The sequence below is a fragment of the Rana temporaria genome, chromosome 2, assembly GCF_905171775.1.
Source record: "Rana temporaria chromosome 2, aRanTem1.1, whole genome shotgun sequence".
NCBI classification, from domain to species: Eukaryota; Metazoa; Chordata; class Amphibia; order Anura; family Ranidae; genus Rana; species Rana temporaria.
This window is the reverse complement of record NC_053490.1, coordinates 405,923,309-405,948,498: the sequence shown is the minus strand read 5'-3', so window position 1 is coordinate 405,948,498 and position 25,190 is coordinate 405,923,309. Positions and strand designations below refer to the sequence as shown.

Below are 25,190 nucleotides of genomic sequence, written 5' to 3'. Positions count from 1 at the left end.
CTCTCTGATAATGGCAGTCACCTGTCTGCCTCTGGCTTCAGGTTTTTCTGATTCACTCTCCTGGAATAAGAATGTAGATCAGAAAAATCAGACCACCTAACCTTCATTACGTTCTTTATAGGTGACTCAAAAAATACTGAAGCCAGGAAGGAGAAGGTAAGGTCAACAATGGCAGTCTCTACTCCTTAGAACACAGACCTAAGTCACATTTCTTCTACTTAAACCCACCAAAAATCTTCTACATTAATGTTTTCCCTGGGTTGGAAGATAGGGCAGACATACTTGCATTCAGACTTTTGTTAAAGTTACTAACTGTATCCTCCAGAAGTTTTAACTTTGGAGGCTCCAAAACCTCTCTAAATTCTCATTTGATGTTTACGTTAATGCCTAAGTTGAATTTGCTGTAATTAGGAATATAAAAAAAAATGTCTGGTTTGATGACTAAAACAGTGTCCAATTACTTAGCAAAACAGCTTCCAAAACATTACTGAGATTAAATGTTTTTTCCAGGTTATACAATAAATCTGAGCCAATCTGATAAGTTTCTGAATGTCTATCTTACATTTTTCTCCTTCTGGCAATATCACCCCTAACATGTCAAGCTGTGCTAATTAAGGTAGCAGGCTGGCTTACCTAAAATGACTCTAAGGGCAGTTAGACAAATCTAAGAATATCCCAAGGTGTTCCTTGTGCACAGTAACTAAGTGAATCATCCTTTCAATTGAAACAGAATGAATTCATATGGACTTGTACAACAGGACCAGACAGGGATGGACTGGCCATAGGGACTACAGGGAGTTTCCCGGTGGGCCGATGGCTCAGTGGGCCATTTTTTAAAACAGAGATGCTGCTTGGAGGACTTCTTTAATGCCCTGGCAGCGCCCCAGTGTGAAAGCACTCAGGCTTTCACACTGGGGCTGCAGCGGAAGCGTTTTTCAGTCGCTTTACAAGCACTATTTTTAGCCCAAAAGCGCCTAAAAAACCCCTCATTGTAAAAAGGGGTCCTACACTCACCCCCTCTCTTTTACACTCACTCTCTTTTTCTTACACTCACCCCCCTCTCTCACCCACCCCCTCTCACCCCCTTTCCCTCAACCCTCCCTCTCTCTCTCTCATTCCCCTCTCTCTCACCCTCTCATGATATACAATAATGGATGTAGGGGCCTTTTGGTGGGCGTGATTTTTCAGGGGGTGGGGGCAGCATTTTATTGAATTAAAGTGGGCCGGTCTGAATGAGGTCCAGGGCCAAATTTTTGTCCCAGTCCAGCTCTGGGACCAGAGGACATTACATGCTATTCAGTTCTGAAGAATAACAGACTAAGGGGAAGAGGGGAAATGCTAAACTCTCTTTGTACTTTAGCGACTACTGACTCCCGAAAAGCGTGGAGAGATAAGCAAATTGACTTGTGGCCCATCAACAGATAGAGTATATGAAACTAAAAGTGCACAGGTGGCTTTTGAGTTAAAGGAAACAGATATTAAAGCTGAACTCCAGGCTTACAATGGCCCACCTTAGACCAATGTAAATATGCATATCCCATAACTAAAGCTGGCCATACACTGATCAAAATGTGTCCGGTTTCAGCAGAGACAATACTTGCTTGATTATGAATATGTTTGAGAACTTTTTGCGGTTGCAGCAAGTCAGCTGTAGCTACTGGTCAGTGTATTCTGATATGAATGAATGAATGACTTGTATAGCGCTACATGCGAACTGAATCGCCTCTGGGCGCTTTACCAGCCAGTGTCTGCTTGGCTGGTGCGGTCATTTTACCCCGTAGGATCTCGACACGCTAGGGACACACAGTCATACACACAGATATACATATATATACTGGGCCAATTTTGGACAAGATCCAATTTACCTACCAGCATGTCTTTGGAGTGATAGCTACGGGAGGCACTGTCAGAATACAATACCCCAAGTGGGGATTCCCTCATCCACCTCATTTGTCTGGAGGGTGGAATTTGTTGACTGAACAAAAAAAAAGATGGATTCAATCTTGGCCGGTTCAACAGGGGCCGGTAGAGATTCAATCCATGCATGGGCAAGCTGGTTGTACTGAAGTCGATCCATCAGTTGACTTTAGTACAACCAGCCTGTTGGATTTTCTGTATGTGATTACTACTGCTGGGTATAGCCGCTAGCAGTGATAATTGTGTTCGGCAGACCTTTTTCGGTCATGCTCCTTTGACAGAAGCCAGTCAAACGGGCCAATAGAAATGGGTCAATAGAAACCGGCCGCTGCTATACAGTATTTGGCTTGTATGTACCGCCCTGTAGACAGGAAGCTGAGAGAATAAAAATCATGAATTTATAATAAAAAAAAATCACTTTTAGGGAATCTTTGCAAAAATAACCCCATAGGAATATACGTTTGTTTCAATTTAAATGAAAGAAAAGAGCAGCTACAAACTAACCCAAATCAAAAAGCAGAGGATTACCAATATCAAAGACGACTTTTAAGTTTCAACATGGCATCTTTTATGAGAGGAAAAATCTTTCCTGGTACAGAATAAATCCGACATACCTCACAGAGACTTTGGCAGCTATTCTTTTTCAAGTCCCAGTTTTCCTTGCATGGCTCCAAGCACTGTTGAAAGATTGAACAAACACTTAGTCAAACGGTTGTCATTTTGCAGTGTGTGTTTTATTTTCATTTCTTGGGAACGCAATACTGAAAACCAGGAGAAAAACAACAGCGGCAGACATAACAGTATTCCTTCTGGTGTGACTCAGTTTGAATCTGTCAGCAAAGCGTCCCCCTGCTCCTGTGAACTGAAAGGTTAGAGGAGTGCAATGCTGAGAGTCAGTCCACCCATGAAGACTCTGTGCTTTCAATGTATTCTAATGGTTATTTCTCAGACCTTATTATATTCGTCTGTTTTTAGAGGAAATTGGATCCTGATGAAATTCTATCATGTTTTTCCCGCATTTACAATTAACAGAGTTAATTATTTATAGCTTTGAAAGCTGACAGTATGCTTCCAGTAATGGCATTAAGGTTTTGAAACATTTGATACAGAGGCACATCCGTGTTACTAGTATGAGAATTTCACCTTCCGGTACTGGTAATGTAAGAAAGTCTGTAATTCTATCATATGTTGAGGCCAATTTACTAAAATTATTAAGAATATTTACAAAATTTGTGAAGGTTCAAATCAGTAATCCAATCATATAAAACACAAATTACTATTTATTTATTTCATCTGAACAAGATTGGGTATTTAAAGTGCTCGTAAAGGTTTTTTTTTTTTTTTTTTTTAATAACAAACATTATTATATTATACAGGATTTATATAGTGCCTACAGTTTGTCTATACTTACCTGCTCTGTGCAAACAGAGCAGTGGCGAACCTCCTATTTTTGGGTCCCCTGCTGGTCCAGTTTCCCCATGGAAAGGAATGCATGCATTCTCACATCCGAGCCCTGCTACTGCGTTCATTGACACAGACAGCAGGAGTCGGCCCTGCCCCGCTCTCTTGTCACTGGCTTTGATTGACAACACCGGGAGCCAATAGTTCTTGGTGCCCCAGTAGAGCCAGCAAGACCCAGCACTGAGGGGAGAGAAGGGCTGCAGATGTGCATGGCGCTGGGTCAAATGAGGGCCCAGGTAAGTAAAGGGGGGTGGGGGATGCTGACACCTAAACATTGTTTATCTTAAAAATGTAAAAAATGTTTAGGCTTTACAACCACTAAAGTGAACATTTCTACGCATTAACAGATGAATATACTGAAATCCTTCATTAAAGCAGAATTTTACCCATAACAACTTGATCAAATTTTTTTTAGCAAGGAACATACATTCCAGATAAATAATTATGCTACCAAAATTATTGTGTGCTGTAAATTACCTCCAGCATTGTTCCTGTTTCTTCTTACTGGATGCTACAATTTTGCTGAAGCCCAGAGCCCCTTAGCAACAGAAAATATTTAGGATGTCAGCAGATTGGTCTCTAGTGAGCATAATACCAAAAATGGAGAGGAACTGAGCATGTGCAGAGCAGGATGAGACAGTGGGGGTTATTTACGAAAGGCAAATCCACTTTGCACTGCAAGTGCAAAGTGCACTTGAAATGGCACTGAAAGTCTACTTGGAAGTGCAGTCGCTGGAAATCTGAGGGGTAGATCTGAAATGAGGGGAAGTTCTGCTGATTTTATCATCCAATCATGTGCAAGCTAAAATGCTGTTTTTTATTTTCCTTGCATTTCCCCCTCAGATCTACAGCGACTGCACTTCCAAGTGCACTTTCATTGCAATTTCATGTGCACTTTGCATGTGTGTTGCTGGATATTAAGTTAGGGTTAGGGTTCTTGGCACACATGATATTGTCTCAGAGGATTGTGTAGTACCATCCTAAAAAATTGTAGGTGGTGTCTTAGGGGGGTAATGGGAGGTAGAGCCTTCCCAAAATGAATTATGCGTCTGCCTTATATATCCTTCTTATAGCATCCCTAAATATTTATTCCATATTTAATTACACCCTTTTATATCTGGGGCCAGATATATAAAGATTGTCTATGTTTTTATAAATTGTTAAAGTGTAAAGACTGCCTTACACAGTTTGAATTACAGCAGATTCCTGATGAATCAGTTACAATTTGAGCCATGGGTGGCATTTTCAGCACCACCGCTTTGTTCAGTCACCTTTTGTTGAAGGAGCCGGGTAGCAAATTGATAGCCAAACAGTGGCTACATCCAATCAGATGCAGCCACTATTTGAATATTCTGACAGCTGCAGGTTCCGGCTGTCATAATACATATTAGATCAAAACTGTAATGCCGCATACACACGATCGGAAATTCTGACAAGAAAACCGTGGATTTTTTCTGACGGAATGTTGGCTCAAACTTGTGTTGCATACACATGGTCACACAAATCTTGTGGGAAAGAACGCGTGACGTACAAGACGTACAACGAGCTGAGATCAATGAAGTTCGATAGGCAGTTTGGCTCTTCTGCTTAATTCTGAGCATACATAGGAGTGGATTTTCCGATAGGAACTTTTTCCGTCTGAAAAATAGAGAACCTGCTCTCAATCTTTTGTTGGCAGAATTTTCCGTCAGCAAAAGTCCGATGGAGCATACAAACGGTCATGCCCCGTACACACGTCCGAGGAACTCGACGGGCAAAACTCATCGTTTTGCTCGTCGAGTTCTGTGTGAAGCCGCCGAGGATCTCGGCGAGCCAACTTTCCTTATTGAACAACGAGGAAATAGAGAACATGTTCTCTATTTGGCTCGACGAGGAACTCGTCGGCTTCCTCGGCCGAAAGTGTACACACGGCCGGGTTTCTTGGCAGAATTCAGCTCCGATCGAGTTTCTGGCTGAATTCTGCCGAGAAACTCGGTCGTGTGTACGGGGCATCAGAATTTCTGACCAAAAGCTCACATCAGACTTTTTTGTCGGAATTTCCAATCGTGTGTATGCGGCATTAGATTTATTTTGCTCAGCCCAAAGGCCGAACAAAAGAAATCTGTGCATATATGGTTAGTGTAGACAAACATCTAAACAAACCAGTAGTATACAGTATACTATTTTACCTGCCAAAAAATTGTAGTCTGTTCAGACAACTGTCTAATATAGACCCTATTCAAACACTGTACAAAGTCCTGACTCTACTTTTTTCAATGCAGTAATATCAATATAGTTGGTCAAGGTTATTACTGGATAAAGAAGAAACAGCAGCCCACTGATAAGATATTTTTTCCCCCAATCAGCAAGCCGCTTTTTTTGGATTTACAGCATGTATTTATAAGCAAATAGGAGGATATGGTTTAACGTTCCATTTATTTTAAAGGTTTAGACAATTAGCTGTTGCCAGACTTAAGATCGTCATACATCAATCAAATCCAAACAGTTGGTGGCCTTAATAGCACCCTACTGCCCAATATATTTTATCTCATAATCAAAGGAACCAGATAATTCCCATCCATATAGTGACTTTGGTAGAATGTGTTCCCTATGCATGTTAACCTTAAAGTTAACTGTAAAGTTGTAAAACCCCAATGTCTTTATATGTACTTTGAGATAGTGTGGGAAAGAGCAAATTCCTATCTATGATGACGAACAAAAAAATGGATCAATGAACCAGATAATTTCGAACCATATAGTGACTGCTGCCAATCACTTACGGTTACTGTTTGGCTGCCCCCACTGAATTCTGACAACTGCTGGTGCTGGATGGTAATGTATGGCCAGCTTTAGCATGTCCTTCACAGTGGTGCTCGGTACCAGGGAAAACTTAGCCTGCATCTTTTCAAACCCAATATTCGGGTCCATTTAGAAGGCAGACATCCATCAAAACTTTGGTAGAGTGGGTTCCCTATGCATGTTAACCTTAACGTTGTTTTTCTTTAGCTGCACTGTAAAGTTGTAAAACCCCAATGTCTTTATACATACTTTGAGATAGTGTGGGAAAGAACAAATTCCTATCTATGATGATGAACAAAAAAATGGATCAATGTTGTCTCCCTTTATCAATTGTGCTTTCACTTAATTAGAAAATACACATCTGGAAACTGTGTATTCTGCACAAAACATTTAAGTTATATTTTCTTAACTCTTTACAATTTACAGAGTCAGCAAAAAAAACAATAATGTATTGAAATTTTTGCACAAGTTGTTTATGAAAAGAAAGACATGCCAATTATCTGCTGGTCTCCATAAAGAATGTATAATTTTGGGTAAAATAAATGAACTGTACTGTCAGCATCAGAATTCTCAAGAGGTTGTTAGCAAAACAGTAAGCAGAAAATGGAAATGGGGCGTGACACCATGGTAAATAATTAATTGGAAATAGGATAGTGTACGTTGAAAATTTAGTTAGGGTAATAGAAAAACAGTGCTTATTCTTAAAGGCTGATTTCTCCCAATGAGTTCTGGAACACTTTGGGACTCATTCTGAAATATGATAGCAGCAAAGAATAAATTATGTAGTTATCGCATGCCCGTTGCCAGCTAGATCAACAAAATGAATGAAAACGCTTAAATGGCAACTCTAAGATCATTTATTAAAACTAATTTACAAGCAGACATTAAAGCTGAAATCCAAAAATTCAGCTCCTTAGTAAGAAGTAAAGGGACACTATGAGTTAAGTCCAAGGAGCGGCATGACATCTCCTAGGCTTATCTCTATTATTTACCGTATTTATCGGCATATAACACGCACCCTAACTTTAAGAGGGAAGTTTCGGGTAAAAAAAAATCCACAACCCCCTGCGTATAACACGCAGGCACAGTTTACCCTCTATTTTCAGGGTAAAAAACAGAGTGTTATACGCCAATAACTACAGTACATAGGTTTTATTGCACTCCCGGAAGATGGCTATTACTGTATTATGTTTCAGGTCTCGGAATCTTTAACATTAGTGTCGGTGCAGCTGCTATGCCTTTCCTTCCCCTACTCCTGCCCAATCACAAATACAAAGACTTCTCTGAATGGGCAGCAGAAGGGAGGGGTGGGCATAGCTGCTCTGTGTGCCTCTCTCACCTTTCTCATAGCCCAAGTGTCAGTGTATGCTCGGGCAGAGCCATAAACCTGTCAGATTCAAATAATAGAGATACGTTCACAGAAATGTTATGCACCTCATTTCCTTAAAAAAAAGATAATCAGAGACACATTTTGTCATTATTTTTATTTTTCATGAAATAGGAAAGGATTAGAATTCTTGTCAGATATTTATTGCTGTCTTTGTTCTAACTGGGGAGCTTCACTCTCCGTCTTTTTGTCCTGATGACCAATAAAGGTGAGGGAAAACCTAAAAATTTGAGCTGTCACCAGAACAGGAACATTGGGAAAATTTGCCAATGTGGACATCTGTTCTGGTGTCTGGTTCTGGTGTCTCTACACAGGACATCAAGGAAAATCTCTGCAAGTGAGCCAATAACAGCAGAAAAAAATTGATCTTTAGGACAAAAATCACACGTTTGTGTGATTGTGTATTGCAATATTAAAATGCACAAGAACTGCAAAATGTGAATGGGTCCATAACATTCCTTATTACAAGTGGCTAGCTATGGTCTGTCTTAGATTCTGTGTTTATTTATCCCTGAAGAAAAACTCCAACATATTAGCAACCCACTTCCCACCCAACACCATTTACCTCACCGCTTGTTTGAAAAAAAAAATATCCAAATGCCCATTTTACTTACATGGCCCCACATGATGACCCTTCTTTGTTATTCTCCTATAAGTGGAGGCAACACTTCCAACATATGGGTCCTCTCTCATATTCTCCAGAGGCAGGGGAACTCACGGGAGCAGTGCAGAGGACCAGTGCCTAAGAGGGCAATGAGCAAGGAAATATGTCTGGTCCCCAGGGCAGGAAATTAGCTTGGCTCATAGAGGAAACTGTGAATTTGATCCATTACTCTGCAGGATGGCTTAGAGGTTTTTGGAATCAAGACTGAAGAGTAACGTAATTGATGCAAAATGCACTATTTATATTTCATTTTTGCATTGAAGTTGGGCCTAACCACTTCAACTTCAGATGTTTTTTTGCCCTTCATGACCAGGCCATCTATTCCTATTTAGCACTGCACTTCTTTAACCACTTAACCCCCGGACCATATTGCTGGTCAAAGACCAGAGCACTTTTTGTGATTCGGCACTGCGTCGCTTTAACTGACAATTGCGTGGTCGTGCGATGTGGCTCCCAAACAAAATTGGCGTCCTTTTTTCCCCACAAATAGAGCTTTTTTATGGTGGTATTTGATCACCTCTGCGGTTTTTAGTTTTTGCGCTATAAACAAAAATAGAGCGAAATTTTTTAAAAAAATTTAAAATTTTTACTTTTTGCTATAATAAATATCCCCCAAAAATATATATATTTATATAAAAAAATTGTTTTCCTCAGTTTAGGCCGATACTTAATTTTCTACATATTTTTCGTAAAAAAATCGCAATAAGCGTTTATTGATTGTGGCCTGCGCGAGAGCCAACGTATAGCTACGGGCTCTCGCGCAGGGGAGCCGACCTACCGCCGTAAAATGACGGTGGCTGGTCAGCAAGTAGTTAACTGGTGATTGTGCAGTCATGTGGCGCTGTACCCAAACAAAATTGATATAATTTTTTCTCACACAATAAAAACAAAAAAAAAAACACTGTCTGCTATAAAACATATCCAATAAAATAAAAAAAGTATTCATACATTTTGGTCAAAATGTATTCTGCTACTCTTCTTCTTCTTCTTCTTCTTCTTCTTCTTCTTCTTCTTCTTCTTCTTCTTCTTCTTCTTCTTCTTCTTCTTCTTAATGGACAGCTTGGAGCCTTAGACCATTGGTAAAGCACTATTGGTCGAAGCTAAGCAAGCTGTCCAATAAAAATGCTGCAGTGGAGGCTCTCCTCTCACTGCAATGTCATTGAAGGGGGCATGTGTCTAAAAGACAAATGCTCCCGTCCAGCCCAGCCCTCATAACTCCAAGGAAAAACAATGGGTTTATGGGTAAAAATCCCATGTTTAAATCCCATGTTTTTCCCATACAGCTGAGAGGGAGAATTTGCTGCTGCTGTTGCTGCTGCTGCTGAAAATTTACTTTTTTAATCAAGCTAAAATATATATTATTATGCTATATATGTTCATAACATAATAATTTATTATTTATCTATTTATTGTGAAATTACTGGTTTGAAGTTATAACCACCTGCTTGAGTACAGATTTAGAAAATACAGTAAATCATCTTAAAAACAATATATAATAAATATTTGTATATCATTTACTTATGGTAATTAACCAACCACTTGCCACCCAGGCCAATTCTGATACTTCTCTCCTACATGTAAAATTCATAATTTTTTTGCTAGAAAATTACTCAAAACCCCCAAACATTATATATATACATTTTAGCAGACACCTTATGGTTGTTGCAACTTTTTATGTTACACGGTATTTGCGTAGCAACTTTTTCATAAATACAATTTTAAAAAGTTAAATCTATTTTTTTTTGTATAATGTAAAAGATGATGTTGCACTGAGTAAATAGATACCCAATATACTTGTGGAATGGAGCCAAACTTCAGTACTTAAAAATCTCCATAGACAACGTTTTAAAATTCTTTACAGGTTACATTTTTAAATCTTCAGAGGTTTACTGCTAGAATTATTGTTCTCACTCTAACGTTCTCCATGATACCTCACATGTGTGGTTTGAACACCGTCTACAACAGTGCCTAACCAGCCACTGACCTCAACGCACGTCCCTGGATCAGTGATACTACTATACACAGTCACTGTAATAATGACACTTGTTGGGAAGGAGCTAACATCTAGGGTGATTAAGGGGTTAAATGTGTGCCTAACAATGTGTAATGTGTGCAATATGTGCTGCTTTTACTAACATATCTCTTTGTTTCTTATCCCTTTTTGGCAGGGATGAAAAAAAGACAGATTGTTCCCTCTGTACATAGACCTGTGTTTACTGTCAGCACAGGGCTCTGGGCTGTGATTGGACACAGCCGATCAGCAGGTCCTGCCCATGAATCATCATGTACAATCACAGTGGGTGTCACATCCCTGGATCAGTGATACTACTATACACAGTCACTGTAATAATGACACTGGTTGGGAAGGAGTTAACATCTAGGGTGATTAAGGGGTTAAATGTGTGCCTAACAATGTGTAATGTGTGCAATATGTGCTGCTTTTACTAACATATCTCTTTGTTTCTTATCCCTTTTTGGCAGGGATGAAAAACAGAGAGATTGTTCCCTCTGTAAAGAGACCCATGTTTACTGTCAACACAGGGCTCTGGGCTGTGATTGGACACAGCCGATCAGGAGGTTCTGGCCATAAATCATCATGTACAATCACAGTGGGTGTCGGCAGGGCACATGCGTGCACTCTAAACCGGGAAGCAGGCAGCAATGTGCCAGTATGTGGCTTTACCTGCACGGGACGCTCGTCTGCAGTAAATTGCGAGCGGGTGGTTCAATCGTGGTTAAAAGGGAATGTGCGCCAAAAATTATTATTGAAAGGTCAATTTCTATTTTAAATGAACAAAGGCTAATAAAATGTTCCCAAAAAAATCTATTGCTACAATCCAGTTTCTGGCTGTCAGTCTCACATAAATGAATTACACATACAATCATTTTTTATCTCACATTTATTTTAAAAGCAGCACCAGAAAATGACTACTTGTTATTTATTTGATGTCATTACAGAATGTAACAGTTTGTTATAGATTGCAATCCTATTAATTCAATTACGTGGGGAACGCTAAGGTTATTTTCAGGACACAGTTGTGTTCGCTCGAAATCTCAGATGATACCATCTGAAATCTTAGTACTTGTAAATTGATTGGTTGATTTTGACTCAGTGCCAAGTCTCTGTATATTTTTAGCAGGCCAGCATACTGCTGAAATAAATGATGTGTATGTTATGGCTTTCCTGACAGAACCATAAAGCAGATTAATGGAGACACGACTGGATAAACCATGTTGACATTTCATTGTTTTAAAATATCAACATGTTATAATTCAAAGATAAATAAAGAGTTGTTCAGTATATCACACCCATCATCCCACAATGTCCTACTTCCTTTAGACGTAGGTTAGGATAAATCGGAACGTATTACTATTCATATATGTGTTTGTGGCAAGATGTACCTTTAGATTATGGACCTAAAGTTACACTGTTCGGGTCCTAGAAGGAGAGAATGCCATGCACTCTATAGCTCGCCAAACACTGGTAGATTTTCATGCAAACGTTCGCATGAAAATCTCATCAGTGCATTCAATAATGTCATCAGAGACTAGATAAATGTAATTTTGAAGTACTTGAAAATGTTATTTGCTTTTTATATTTGATCTTAGAATGAATGGAATTTCCCCAAAAGACCACATTTACTGTCAGGTCTCGTACACACGACCAAGGAACTCGTCGGAAAAGACACATCGTTTTCCTCGACGAGTTCCTTGTTAGGCTTGTCGAGGAACTCGACAAGCTTGCTTTGCGTACACACTTTCAAGACAAAATCTCCTCATTCTCAAACGCGGTGACGGACAACACATACAATGGCAGGGGAAGTTCGATTCCACTGGCACAACCCTTAGGGCTGCTTTTGCTAATCTCATGTTACTGCGTGTTAAGTAAAAGTTTGGTAAGAGACGATTTGCACTTTTCAGTCTGTTACAGCGTGACAAATGTGTTATCTTCATTACAAATGCTACTTTTACTCCCATCTCATACTTTATTCTGAGCATGCAAGGAGTTCTTAGCATACACACGCTCGAGTTTCTCGTCGAAAACCAGCCCAATGAGGAACACGACGAGGAAATTGAGACTCCCGTCGAGGAAAAAAGAGAACTTGTTCTCTTTTTTCCTCGTCGAGTTCCTCGACAGTTTCCTCGATGAAAAACGTACACACGACCGTTTTCCTCGGCAAAAAAAGCTCTCCCACCAAGTTTCTTGATGGATTCTGTCGAGTTTCTCGGTCGTGTGTACGAGGCCTTAGAGTTTCATTTATTTGAGAAAAATATTTCATTTAGCACCTTTGATTTTTTTTTTTCATCACTACGGTCAGTGTGGGAGAAGAAAATACAGAATAGGGACGGCAAGCATAGACACTGAGGGATTGATTTACTAAAACTAGAGTGTGCAAAAGCTGGTGCAGTTGTGCATAGTAACCTATCAGCTTCCAGGTTTTATTGTCAAAGCTTAAAGTGGAAGTAAACCCTCCTATCGTTTTCAGCCAAGGAAGCTGCCATCTTGGACACTGTTTAATCTTCAACTACCATTTTGCTGCCCATGTGATCAGTTATGACACCAGCCATTGGATGGTTAGGCAGTTTGGTTGAGCACACAATTAATGTGAGAGTTACATTTCCGGCTTGTGCCTGTTTTATAACAGTTAAATCTATGGGGTTACTTCCGCTTTAATTGAAGAAGCTGAAGTTAGAAGCTGATTGACTACCATGCACAAATGTACCAGACTTTGTACTCTCCAGTTTTAGTAAATCTACCTAGTCCCGCTGACAAGAAAGCTCAGAGACATAAGCTTTGTAGCTATGCTACAGTAAAGCTGGGTAGAATTTTGTTCAACATTTTCCTTGTAAAGCTTGCCATAGATGGTTAAGCAGAGACTGGTTGAATTTCGATCCATCTATGGCCAATCTTATTCGAGAGCAGTTGATCTACTAATTGACTGTTCATGAATGGGCTTGCTGGGAAACTTTAGTTCAGCCAATGCTGCATCCAATAGGCTGTAGCAATGATCAATGTATTCTCTGTTGTCGGAATACAATGACACACATATGAGAATTCCTGCATCTACCTCAGACGTTTGGATGAGGAAATGAGTTTAGTTTTTATTCACTCAGCTCGCTGGCTGAACAATAAAAAAAATAATTAGTCATGTATGACCAGCTTAGAAATATTGTAAGAACATTCTTTATTTTTCTAATCAGTGTGTTGGTTAATTGAAATTTGTTCTTGACCACAGTGATGAAAACATTCAAAATAGCAGGTTGGAAACATTTTCTTGAATGTATGAATTTCTAATAGTGTATGTGGTTTTCGTGTGGTAAGCCGATTCATTCCAAAATCAAATCATGAAAGCAAACAAAATCTTTAAAACAATATTAAAGAACTTTTGTTTGAATTTTCATTCAGAATTCTACTAGTGGCACAGGGAGTATTGACATTTTTATAAGGCTCTTGGACGTGCATCCTAAAGAACACAACCTACAGGGATATGGGAAATTATTATTGACACTGACACATGTACACCTACACAGGTTGAACTGGATGGACTATTGTCTTTCTTCAACCTTACCTACTATCTATATGTAACTATGTAACAGGGACCCATGTTTTTTGGTATTTTTTTTTTTCAGAATTCCTGCACATGTGACTAGCTGTTAGGAGATTTGGAACTCTAGATGTAAAGAGAATATAAAGAGTTATTGTTTTTGAATGGCATTTAAATCCCAACTGAACTTTCAGTTTAAATCAGCTAAAAGCATTACAGGGGCATCAAAACAAAGGTGTTCAAAATGTTACAATTCATTTACTCTAGAAATCAGCCATACTGTAGCTTGAGAAGAAAATCTTTAAGTAGAAAAACCCTAGTCAGAACTAGAGCTTTGCATGCAACAAAGCCCATACTCCCTGGTGATTGAGATCTGTTGAAGAGAGACCATTGTTCAAAAAAGACAGCAAAGGGTCCTTTTTTTACATCATGCTGGCAGGGGACAGGCTTGTTAGATAAACTGATCTGCAAGATTTTGAACATCTGTTGGGGCACCTGGAATGTATTTGGTTGATTTACATTGTAAGTTCAGTTGGGCTTTAAGCCCAATTAAAGCGGAAATAAACCCATCAATTTAATGGTTTCAAAAAACAGTTACATTGCCAGCATGTCGGGAATGCTAACTATCAATTATGCTTTTGTGCTCATCCAAGCTGTCAAACCATTAAATGACTGGTCACATGTGCAGCACCATGACAGTTGCAGATCAAACTGAAGCTAAGATGGCTGAAAAGGATACAAGGGTTTAGTTCTGCTTTGAACCTTACCTATACTCCACTCCAATGAAGCAACATCTGTGAGCTGCCTCATTGATACTAACATCTTCTCCCCTGCCTTTTCTGGGTTCAGGATCTTTGGCCAGTTTTATAGGCTGGTACGAAATTACCTAACTCCCGTGCATGAAAAAAAGGAATTTATTCATCCCTGAACCCGACAGAAGCCAGGATTGTACACTGAGTTGCGTATATGCAGCTCAGTGTACAGTGTAAAAAAGATTGCAAAGAGGAAGATAAGAAGCCTTTACTGCAGAATAAATATACAGTAGGAGTTGATATAAGCACATAGGTTGTTCACTTTGCAAGGACATTTTTTCCAGAGCTTAGTAAATGAGGTGAAGCTTTGCCGATTGCCATCACCCAATCACGTGCAAGCAAAAATACAGTTTTTTTTTAATTATTATTTTTCTTGCACATGATTGGGTATTCTTTGCAAAGTAAATATATTCACCGCATTCACTATGACCCCTTTCACACTGGGGCACTTTTAAGGTGCTTTAGCACTAAAAATAACCTCTTCTAAGTGCCTGAAAGTCACCTCCCATTCATTCAAGTGTGACTTTTCACACCCGGGTGGTGCACTCCCGAAATGTTACAAAAAGTCCTGCAAGCAGTATCTTTGGGGTGGTTTGGGAGTGCTGCATTTAGGGCTTCCAAAACGCACTGACCATTGGAATGAATGGACAGCGCTTCCGAAGCACCTGAAAAGCACTTCAGAAGCGCGGCAACATGGGAGTTTTTAACCACTTCTTTGGGGTTAAAAGCGCCCCGCTAGTGGCAGAAATGCGCTGCTTAAACAGAGCTAAAGCGCCGCTAAAACGAGAGGTGCTTTAGCGCTAACGCGGGCGTGGCTCAAAGTGAAAGGGGTCTAAGATCTAGGAAAAATTACTGTGCAACGTGCAACTTCCCTTAACAGTGAACCGCCTATTTGTCTTTAGTAAATCCACCTCACATTATGCCTCTTCTGTAATTAAAAAAATATCCTGCGGTTTAGTTTCAGACCACAGTTCCACTTTAATAAAGTTCTTTTTTACAGTTGTTATTTGTCTACAAGAGAGTTTAAATGTAGAAACATAACCCTACATCTTACTAAATGCAGGACAAGTTGATTGTAATAAGACATGCTTAATCCACCTTTCAACCAGTGCCTTTGAACTCTTGCCCTGTCAACAGTATATCATATCACCAATGTCACCAGTCACTCTGTCAACGAGCAGATCCAATCTGGATCCACTTGTATATCAATAGCTACGAACGTGATGCTTGTAAATATGAGTGCAATGTGGTCTCAGTGTTAAATGGGTGTCCAAGAAAGGCTGGTACAATTTAAAAAAGGTATTCAGTTTATTTAATGAAGTCTCACTTGCTGGTGGAAGATGACACTGAGCAACTCAAAAACAATTTTTAGCACCACGTACCTCACTTAAATGTTTTCCTGGCCTAGAACATTTGACGGCTCTGTAACTAATACAGTAATGTTCGAGGTGAAGTTCGTCACTATGTTGAGAATTTGACAGCCGGAAGAAAGGAAGTGTACAGTGGATGACATAGAAAAACATATGTGTTCATAAACCCTCTCTTTCTGCCTGTCTGGTTAGGAAATAGAAAACGATGTCAAGAGCCCTGTGGCACTCTGTTATTACATTATGTGCATACATTTTATTAGTCATCTGTTCTTAATGTTTTCTACAGTAAATAACAATAGAAAATCACTTCATGTGTAGCCAAGCAGAAAACTAGCCTAATTTTCTTTATTTACTGTTGAATGGCATCTCTCCTGGAGCTGAATATAGGATACAAAAGATGCAGAATTAATTCAGCAGACGATGTATCAAATATATGTCGTTCACGGTATTTTTGTTTTTCGTATAGTGCTCAAATCTAAAAGAGATATAGCAAATATTTTGTTATTAAACCCTACATTAAATAAACTAATTAGTAAACGTTATCATGTCTGCATGAAGCATGTCTGCTTCAGATCCTGCAAAAAAGGTATATTATATGCAAAACTCAACATATGCAGTGTTTCTTGCTGACCTAAACGGTCAATTGGAACACAATGATAGAAAACATTGACTTGAAGTTTTAGAATTTTCTTGCGAGGTTCCCCAAGATTCTTGGGGCACACTTAGGGCTGGAGGAAAAAGCAAGAAATGTGCAAGCATCAACAGATATCCACTTTTCGTTTTTGGCGCCGCTTGAATAGTTACACACCATGGCAAGTAACTGTATATAATATGAAATGAGAAGTTGCACACAACATTTCTTGATGTAATCATATTATGAAGCAAAAAAATAACTTCAGAGATACACTAAGCTTTGGTTTTTGTTGTTCGCCTCTGTTAACCTCCCTGGCGGTATGATTCTGTCTGGAATTACATACCAAAAGCGGTACAATTATTTTGCAAGGAAATTTGGCGTTTTATACTGTAGGCCTGCAATTCTTAGGAATAACTCATTTAAATCTGACCAAAAAAGAGTCTAGTAGGCATCCCGGGTATGAATTTTTTTTAAAAACAAAATTATAAATTACAATATAATACATAATTATAAATAATTATAACAAATAATAATATAATTATAATAAAAATTATTCAATAATGTAATCAACTCAATATCACTGAAATTTGCTCAGTTGCAGAATTGTCGCTGTCATTACTTTTATTTTTTTATGACAAATTTCCCCACAAATCGCTATCGCACAATTCTGCAAGTGATTATAATTTATTATCGCTGTTTTCTAGCTGCTCTAAAACCACTTTTGACATAAAGGGACACTTTTGGTTGCTATGGACAATCTACAGTTTGCAGGCAGAAAGAACAGTTTTTATTATATAAAAGTACATGTAGGCCACTGGGTAGACCACTAGGGACAAGGGGGGTGTGTATTTTTTACATACAGTACTGTAATCTATAAGATTACAGTATACTGTATGTAATGTGTTTGTTTACTTTTTTGAATTTGGCGCCGTTCTCCGCTCCCGTGTGTCGTAACGTCGCAGGGAACGGAGATCGGCGGCACACGGGGACACTGTGAATCGAGCGAGGTCCCGCTCGCTCACACAGCATGGATGCATCGCAGGATACAGGGACAAGGTAAGTAACTTGTCTGTGGATGCTGCGAAAGGTAAGCCGCGCCGCTGCACGCTCTGCACATCTACCCCGAGCGTGACTCGGGGATACCGATCCTAGCATAGAAAAACAACCCCGAGTCACGCTCGGGGATACCGCTAAGGGGGTTAATGCATATATTAGTGCAAGGGTTGTTCTAAGCCAGGGATCTCCAAACTACAGCCCTCCAGCTGTTGCGGAACTACACGTCCCATGAGGCATTAATTATCAAACTCTGACATTCACAGACATGACTAGGCATGATGGGAATTGTAGTTCCTGAACAACTGGTGGGCCATAGTTTGAAAACCCCTGTTCTAAGCCATAGATAAGCAAAAAAGGTTCTCTTGAGGAATCTCATACTATTACTACAATTGTGTCTTTGACTGTACTGGAAAAGTTGTTTGCCTATATTAATATAAAGATTGTACATACTACCTATTGATGGTGTCAAGGACCAAGGTTTGCACTGCACCCCCATCTACTACCTCGCTATTCAAATCTAGCTGTGATCTCTATGGCCTCATACGTCACTTCTTCACCTACATCAAGAAAATCCACATGAACCTCTGTGTTGAAAACTGGGATTTAGGGAAGGTTCATATGCTTAAATATTAACATTGTAGCTCAGCTCTGGTATTTTAGCATTAAACAAGATCAACCTCTGTAGTTTTATAATGTCTAAAAGAATGATTGACCTTTGCAGACACATCCATTGTTAAAAAAAAAAAAAACACTTACACCAAAACTATCAGGGAAATTGCAGATAATTTGTTATTGATTGTCCTCTTCAAATTCCAGTCACACTTGTCAATAAGACCTACCATTTCAGACCACCAGTGATTCAGAATCGCTCCTTTGTCTGAATGACAATTTTGTTCTTTATTCTGGAATAGCCGTGTTTCATTTAAGTGAACTATTTTCACAGGGAGGGATGGGTTTGGTCTTAAGACTGCCTGCCTCGGGGGCTTTCGCTTCTAATTTCATGCAATAATAAAATGCTATTGTTTCTTTCAGGATGCAACATGAGTGGTGGCCCAGTTAGCATGAATGTAGCAGGAAAACTGCCTGAAGATTAACGTCATAAACAGCGAAAACGAAGAAAAAAGACACATTTTGTTTACTCCTGATTTACTATTTTTGTGCAATGTATATATTTTCTAAACACTAACTATATATATATATATATATATATGTGTATCTATCTATCTATCTATCTATCTATATATAGATCTCTCTCTCTCTCTCTCTCTCTCTCTCTCTATATATATATATATATATATATATATATATATATGTACATACCTATATCTATATATATATATATATATATAGATCTATATATATAGATATAGATCTATATATATATATATATATATATATATATATATATATATATATATATATATATATATATATATAGATAAAAAAAAAATATATATATATATATATATATATAGATATATAGATATATATATGTATAGCAATGTAATTATAAAATGTTTTTTAATGTAAAATGAAAGCATTACATACAGTAATTGCTAAGAGTAAAGCTCTTAACATTTAAAACAAAGAGAACAAAATAGCATATCAAAGACACATTCAGACTGTTTGTTGCATCATCGCTAATCATTCCACTTTTCTTTCTTTGACATAATGGATTACTCCACTGTAACCATATAAATATAGCAGCATTTTGTTGTGCGTTGATTAAAAATCCCTTTAGGTCTGGCCAGATACAGTATGAGGTCACTTGGAGTGGGATGCAGGTTCACATATTTACGTGAATTAATAGTCCCAAGAGAAGCAATGGCACTCTATGGGGTTGATTTACTAAAGGCAGTCTATGCACTTTGCAAAGTGCAGTTGCTTGAGAGCTTAGTAAATGAGGCAGAGCTCTGCTGACTTCCATCATCCAATCAAGTGCAAGCAAACATGTTTTTTTTTTCTTGCATGTGATTGGCTATTCTTTGCAAAGTGAAGCTTTACCTCATTTAGGCCCCTTTCACACTGACACGTTTTTCAGGCGGTATAGCGCTAAAAATAGCACCTAAATACCGCCTGAAAAAATCCTGCCCTGCAGTCTTCAGTGTGAAAGTCTGAAGACTTTCACACTGAAGTGGTGCGCTAGCAGGACCGCTCCAAAAGTCCTGCTAGCCGCATCTTTGGAGCGGTGAAGGAGCGGGGTGTTTACCGCTCCTCCACTGCTCCTTCCCATTGAAAGCAATGGGAAACCGCAGTAATACCGCGGTATTAACCCCTTTTCAGCCGCTAGCGGGGGTTAAAACCGCACCACTAGCGGCCGAATATCACGGTAAAAACAACGGTATAGCGGCGCTAAAAATATCGCCACTATACTGCCAGCGCACTTTCTGCGCCCAGTGTGAAAGGGCACTCAGGATCTAACACGTGTAAAAAAAGGAAAAACAGACCTCATTGCGCAATATACAGAGACAACTGGAACAGAATTGAGCCAAACTACAGTGTGTTCACTCACGAATCCCCGCTTGCTATAAGCATAAAATACGCCGCTCAGTTATAACTATTATTCAGTGTGAAAGGGGCCTTACTTGGATCTGGTGCAACTGCATTTGCAAAGTGAACAGTCTATTTGACTTTAGCAAATCAACCCCTATGTTTGAGATAAATGCCCAAGTGCCCACGCCAAAGGAAATCCATATAAATCCTAAACTGGTAGAGGCACTCATAACATTTTGAGAAAGATGGAGCTTGATTGAGACGTTGACAATAAAACGCTGCTGTTTTGATCCAACTCCTCTGCAAGACCTGTGAGTGCCTCTATTTACCTGTTTTGGATTTATAGGAGTTAATATATACAGTACACGGAAAAAAAGTGCTTAGGTAATGAAGATAGTAAACTTTCCCTGAAAATATGGAGAACTACCGGTAGTGCAGACCCATGTGACTGACAATGAGGTATGAGTGACCAACTCAGCACAACGCTTGTGAGGGGATATTTAATGTTTTTATATGCAAGGGAAGTGCTTTTATATTTCTACTGAATAGAAATCTTATGAATTATCAAAGTGGTGCAGGACGACCAGCGGTTGAGAAAATACCAGCTTTGACGTTCAGGTAATTCATAAGCAAAACATATGCAAAACGCTCATTGTATGAAATCCTGAATGCAAAGGTTAGAATAAATCATCCGCCACATTTAATTAAAATGTTGTCATTAAATAATGAGGCTTGAATGACGTATAAGTACATGCAGCTACATTATGGGTACTAATTCCTTATAAACACGACTTGCCGGTAATTTGTGTCACATAGAGCTTGTATGATGCACAATCAAATCCTTTCTGTGTCCTATTACTGGCCTTCAGTTTCTATCACGGAGGTAAACAGCAAAAAAAATGAGTTTGTGTAAATTATTCATCATAGCGTTTGTGTAATGTCACTTTGGCAGCTAATGTTCCATGTGTGATTGAATGATCGGTTACAGAGTATCACCAAATCCTATATAAACATTAACATCTTAAAGCGCAAATAAACTTTCTCAATCAACATTACCGTATTTATCGGCGTATACCGCGCACTTTTTTCCCCTTAAAATAAGGGGAAAATCGTGGGTGCGCGATATACGGCAATACCCGCTTCCCACGCTGTGTTTGAATGCCGCCACCGCCATATACTGAGTGCAGTACACTCGGCCAGGCTCGACTCCGCTCGCGGTCACGCCCTGTGCCGCCTCCTAGCCTTTATGCGAGAGGAGCCGAGCATGCCCGAGTGTACTGCGTTAGGTATATGTCAGCGGCGGCGTTCAAACACAGTGCGGGAAGTGGGGATCGGCTCAAAAACAGCGCGGGAGAAGCGGTGAGGACACCACCGAGGCCGCAGACGGATGTCGGACCGGACAAGGCCGCCGACGGACGCCGGGCAAGACACCGACGAGGGGCATTCAAACTGTAAGTATTTAATTTTTTTTAGGAAATTTCCCTTCCAGGTTGGGGGTGCGCGCTATACGGCGGTGCGCGTTTTACCCCGATAAATATGGTATTTATAACAAACCCTTATACTGTTAGCATTAGTAGATAGGAAGGCACAGTATATTATATTTACTTATTATAAACTTTTCTTTTTTCTTTAATTCTTCAGTTGCTTCCTGGACTAGGCCAAAATTATGCCATACCTTTTTTTTCAGCTGGAAGAGGAGAGTAGGGGCTTTCTTAGCTAAGCACACCCTTATGTCTGTATGCCTGAGCTAAGGACAGATGGATTCCAGTAAGTAAATGCTACATAAAGCGGAACCTCTGTCATTTTTCATTTTTCCATCTATTAAATCTTCTGCCCTTGTTGTTTTAACTTTGGATAGTAAAACATTTTTTATTTATTTCTGCCAGTAAATACCTTATACAGCCCACTTCCTGTTTCTTGTCGGGAAAAATGCCTAGGTGTTTTACATTGTGCTCAGCTATCTCTTTCACTCTGGTGAGAGTTCGCCAATAAGTGAGGGGGTGAGTGATAAGAGGGCCAAGCAGATCTGCAGAGCTGGAGGTGTGCCTTTGTGTGTCTGTGTAAATCCAGAAATTGAACAGGCAGCAGCTTCAGCTGCCCAGAGTTAAAATGATTGCAACCAGACTCAGTGTAGGGAGATTTCTGCCGCATATATGGCAAGTACAGAATCACAGTATATATAAAATAATATGCAAAGTGTTTGGAGGGAAGCTTCAGAATGGCAAAGATGTTTTTATTGCAAATTATGGGAGCAGACTGAAGTTCCTCTTTAACCACTTCCCCACCGCTGTATTGTCATATGACAGCTGCAGGAACCCTTTGTCCCTCCAGGCGGCCGTCTATTGACGTTCCTGGTATTCCCTGCATTGTGGAGAGCGTGCACACATCGCATCACTGGGAACACGATGCGCGTGCCCAGCTGTGATGTCTGCCAGGCACCCGCAATTGCTTGTGACAAAGCAGGGATGTAGATCTGTGTAAACACACAGATCCACGTCCTGTCAGGTGAGAAGAGACCGATCCGTGTGTTCCAATTACAGAGGAACACTGAACGGTCTCCTCACCTTGTGTTCCCGCCCCCTACAGTTAGAAACACTCCCTAGGTAAAATTTTTAACCCTTTCATCACCCCCTAGTGTTAACTCCTTCCCTGCCAGTCACGTTTATACAGTAATCAATGCATTTTTATAGCACTGATTGTTGTATAAATGTGAATGGTCCCAAAATAGTGTCAAAAGTGTCCGATGTGTCCGCCGCAATGTCACGGTCAAGATAAATATGCGCCAGTGTCTGTGAATCCGGGCCATAGTGCCCGCTACGCTGAATTCACAAAGCCAGTGCTTTAAAATCTGCGCTGGGTTTTCAAGGCGTAATTCGGCGGAAGTGGAAGTGGGCGTGAGCCATGCTAATGAGGCGTGACCCCATGCAAATGATGAGCGCCAGACAGATACGTATCGCCAACTGTGCATGCGCCGTCCCGTGGGCGCATCTCAGTGCGCATGCTCACAACCACGTCGGAACAACTGCCTAAGATACGTCGGATCACTGCCTATGGCGTGAACGTAACCTACCCCTAGTCATATTCACGTCCTACGTAAACTGCGTAAAATTTGTCGGCTTGAGTTCCCTGGTGCAGCCCTTTGCATGGATGCTGCTGAGTTGCACCTCCTTTATGGGGCATAACTTTACACCGGACGTATGACTTTACACGCACTGCGTCGGACAGACGGACGTTCGTGAATAGGCGTATCTCCCTCATTTGCATATGTGAATAGAAAATCAATGGGAGCGCCAAAAACGTCCAGCGTAAACATGCGCCCACTCTACGTCGGCGTAGGCAAGTTACGTCGGTCGAATAAAGCCTATTTTCTAGGCGTATCTTAGTTTTGTGGGCACGGCGCACAGATACGACGGCGCATATTTGCACTTACACGGCGTATCTCGAGATACGTCGGTGCAAGTGCTTTGTGAATCCGGGCCTATAACTTTTGCGCAATGCAATCAATGAACGCTTATTGCAAAAAAAATTACCAAAAATATGTAGACTAATACATATCGGCCTAAACTGAGGGAAAAAAAATGATTTAAAAAAAAAATTGGAATATTTATTATAGCAAAAAGTAATAAATATTGTGGTTTTTTTTTCCGAAATTGTCGCTCTATTTTTGTTAATAGCGCAAAAAATTAAATCCGAAGAGATGATCAAATACCACCAAAAGAAAGCTCTATTTGTGGGAAAAAAAAATGATCAAAATAAATTTGGGTCGCATGACCGCACAATTCTCATTCAAAGTGGGACCGCGCTAAAAGCTGAAAATTGGCCTGGGCAGGAAGGGGGGTGAAAAGGCCCGGTATGGAAGTGGTTAAATTATCTGCCCTTCTTTAAGATGGCTAGAAATGCAAGGGAGCGTTTTGAAAAGTGATTTCTCAAGAAACGAACGCACAGAGACGTAAATGGAAGGGTAAGTTTGCTTTGAGAAATATAAATAAATTAAATAGCATTTAAAAATTTTTATGTCATTTCAAAGTATTTTTTAATATTTGTACAACTAAAGCTTAAATTAAATCTTATAAATCAAAGTGCCGCGCTACATGCTGATGAACATACAAATTAAACATAACTTACTGTGCAAAGTGTCATCAGCTGAAAATTAAATATATCATTAATTTTTATTTACACTGGTTCCGATAGCTCCCAAGAGCTTTAGCTACTCATCTTAAAATTCAATAATATTTGATGAACTGACCATGCAGATCTGTGTTCAGGCACTTCCTGTTGTGGAGTCTATCCCTGTTTTCCATTGTGCTTATGTGTTGTCACCCTTTTACAGGGGCTTCTGATGGAGACTACAAGTAATCATTTTAACACATGTTTTTCAGGCATGGTTCAGTCCCATCACCTCCAGGAAAACCATCCTGATTATTGCCATGCAGCCATCAATGAAGTGCATGCATGTAGACAGGATATGGCTGCAGCACTGAGAAGCAACAAAGGATGAAAATAAAGTGCTTAATCAAACCAAATGTTATCCACTTGGGGTTTATATCTACTTTAACCACTTGTCCACGGGATGACGTCATATGACGTCCTCCACTTTGTGCGGTAATATCTGAATGATGCCTGCAGCTACAGGCATCATTCAGATATCGCCGTCTTCAGTCGCCGATTGTGTGCACGATAAGAATGATCAAAGCGGAAGTTCCGCCGCTTGATCGTGCTTATAGGCAGCGGGAGGAGACGCCCCCCCCTCCCGCCGCCATCCAGTGCTTCTCCGGGCTCTCCCGTGCCATCGGGGGCCCGGAGAGCGAATCGGTCGGCGCTGCCTGGAAAGCATAGAGATGACTGGTGATCAGATGGTCACCAGTCATCTCTATGACCATCGGAGGCCCGGGCGCGACATTATGACGTCACGCCTGGTACCTGGAAGTAAACAAAGCTGCAATCGCGGCTGTCGGTATGTGATCAGTGATTTTTTTTTCAACAATTTCATGCTTGTAAGCCTGGAGGAGAGATGTGGGGTCTTATTGACCCCACATCTCTCCATAAAGAGGACCTGTCACACTGATTCATTT

General features: G+C 40.0%; 1 protein-coding gene across 1 annotated transcript in view; it reads right to left on the bottom strand.

Moving 5' to 3' along the window:
* Positions 1-25,190, bottom strand: part of ANOS1 (anosmin 1) — a 232,916-nt gene that overhangs the window by 104,260 nt on the left and 103,466 nt on the right. Inside the window, exon 3 of the mRNA XM_040338147.1 lies at positions 2,532-2,594. Coding sequence (XP_040194081.1) covers positions 2,532-2,594 — 63 coding nt within the window. The remainder of the gene's footprint in view (positions 1-2,531; positions 2,595-25,190) is intronic.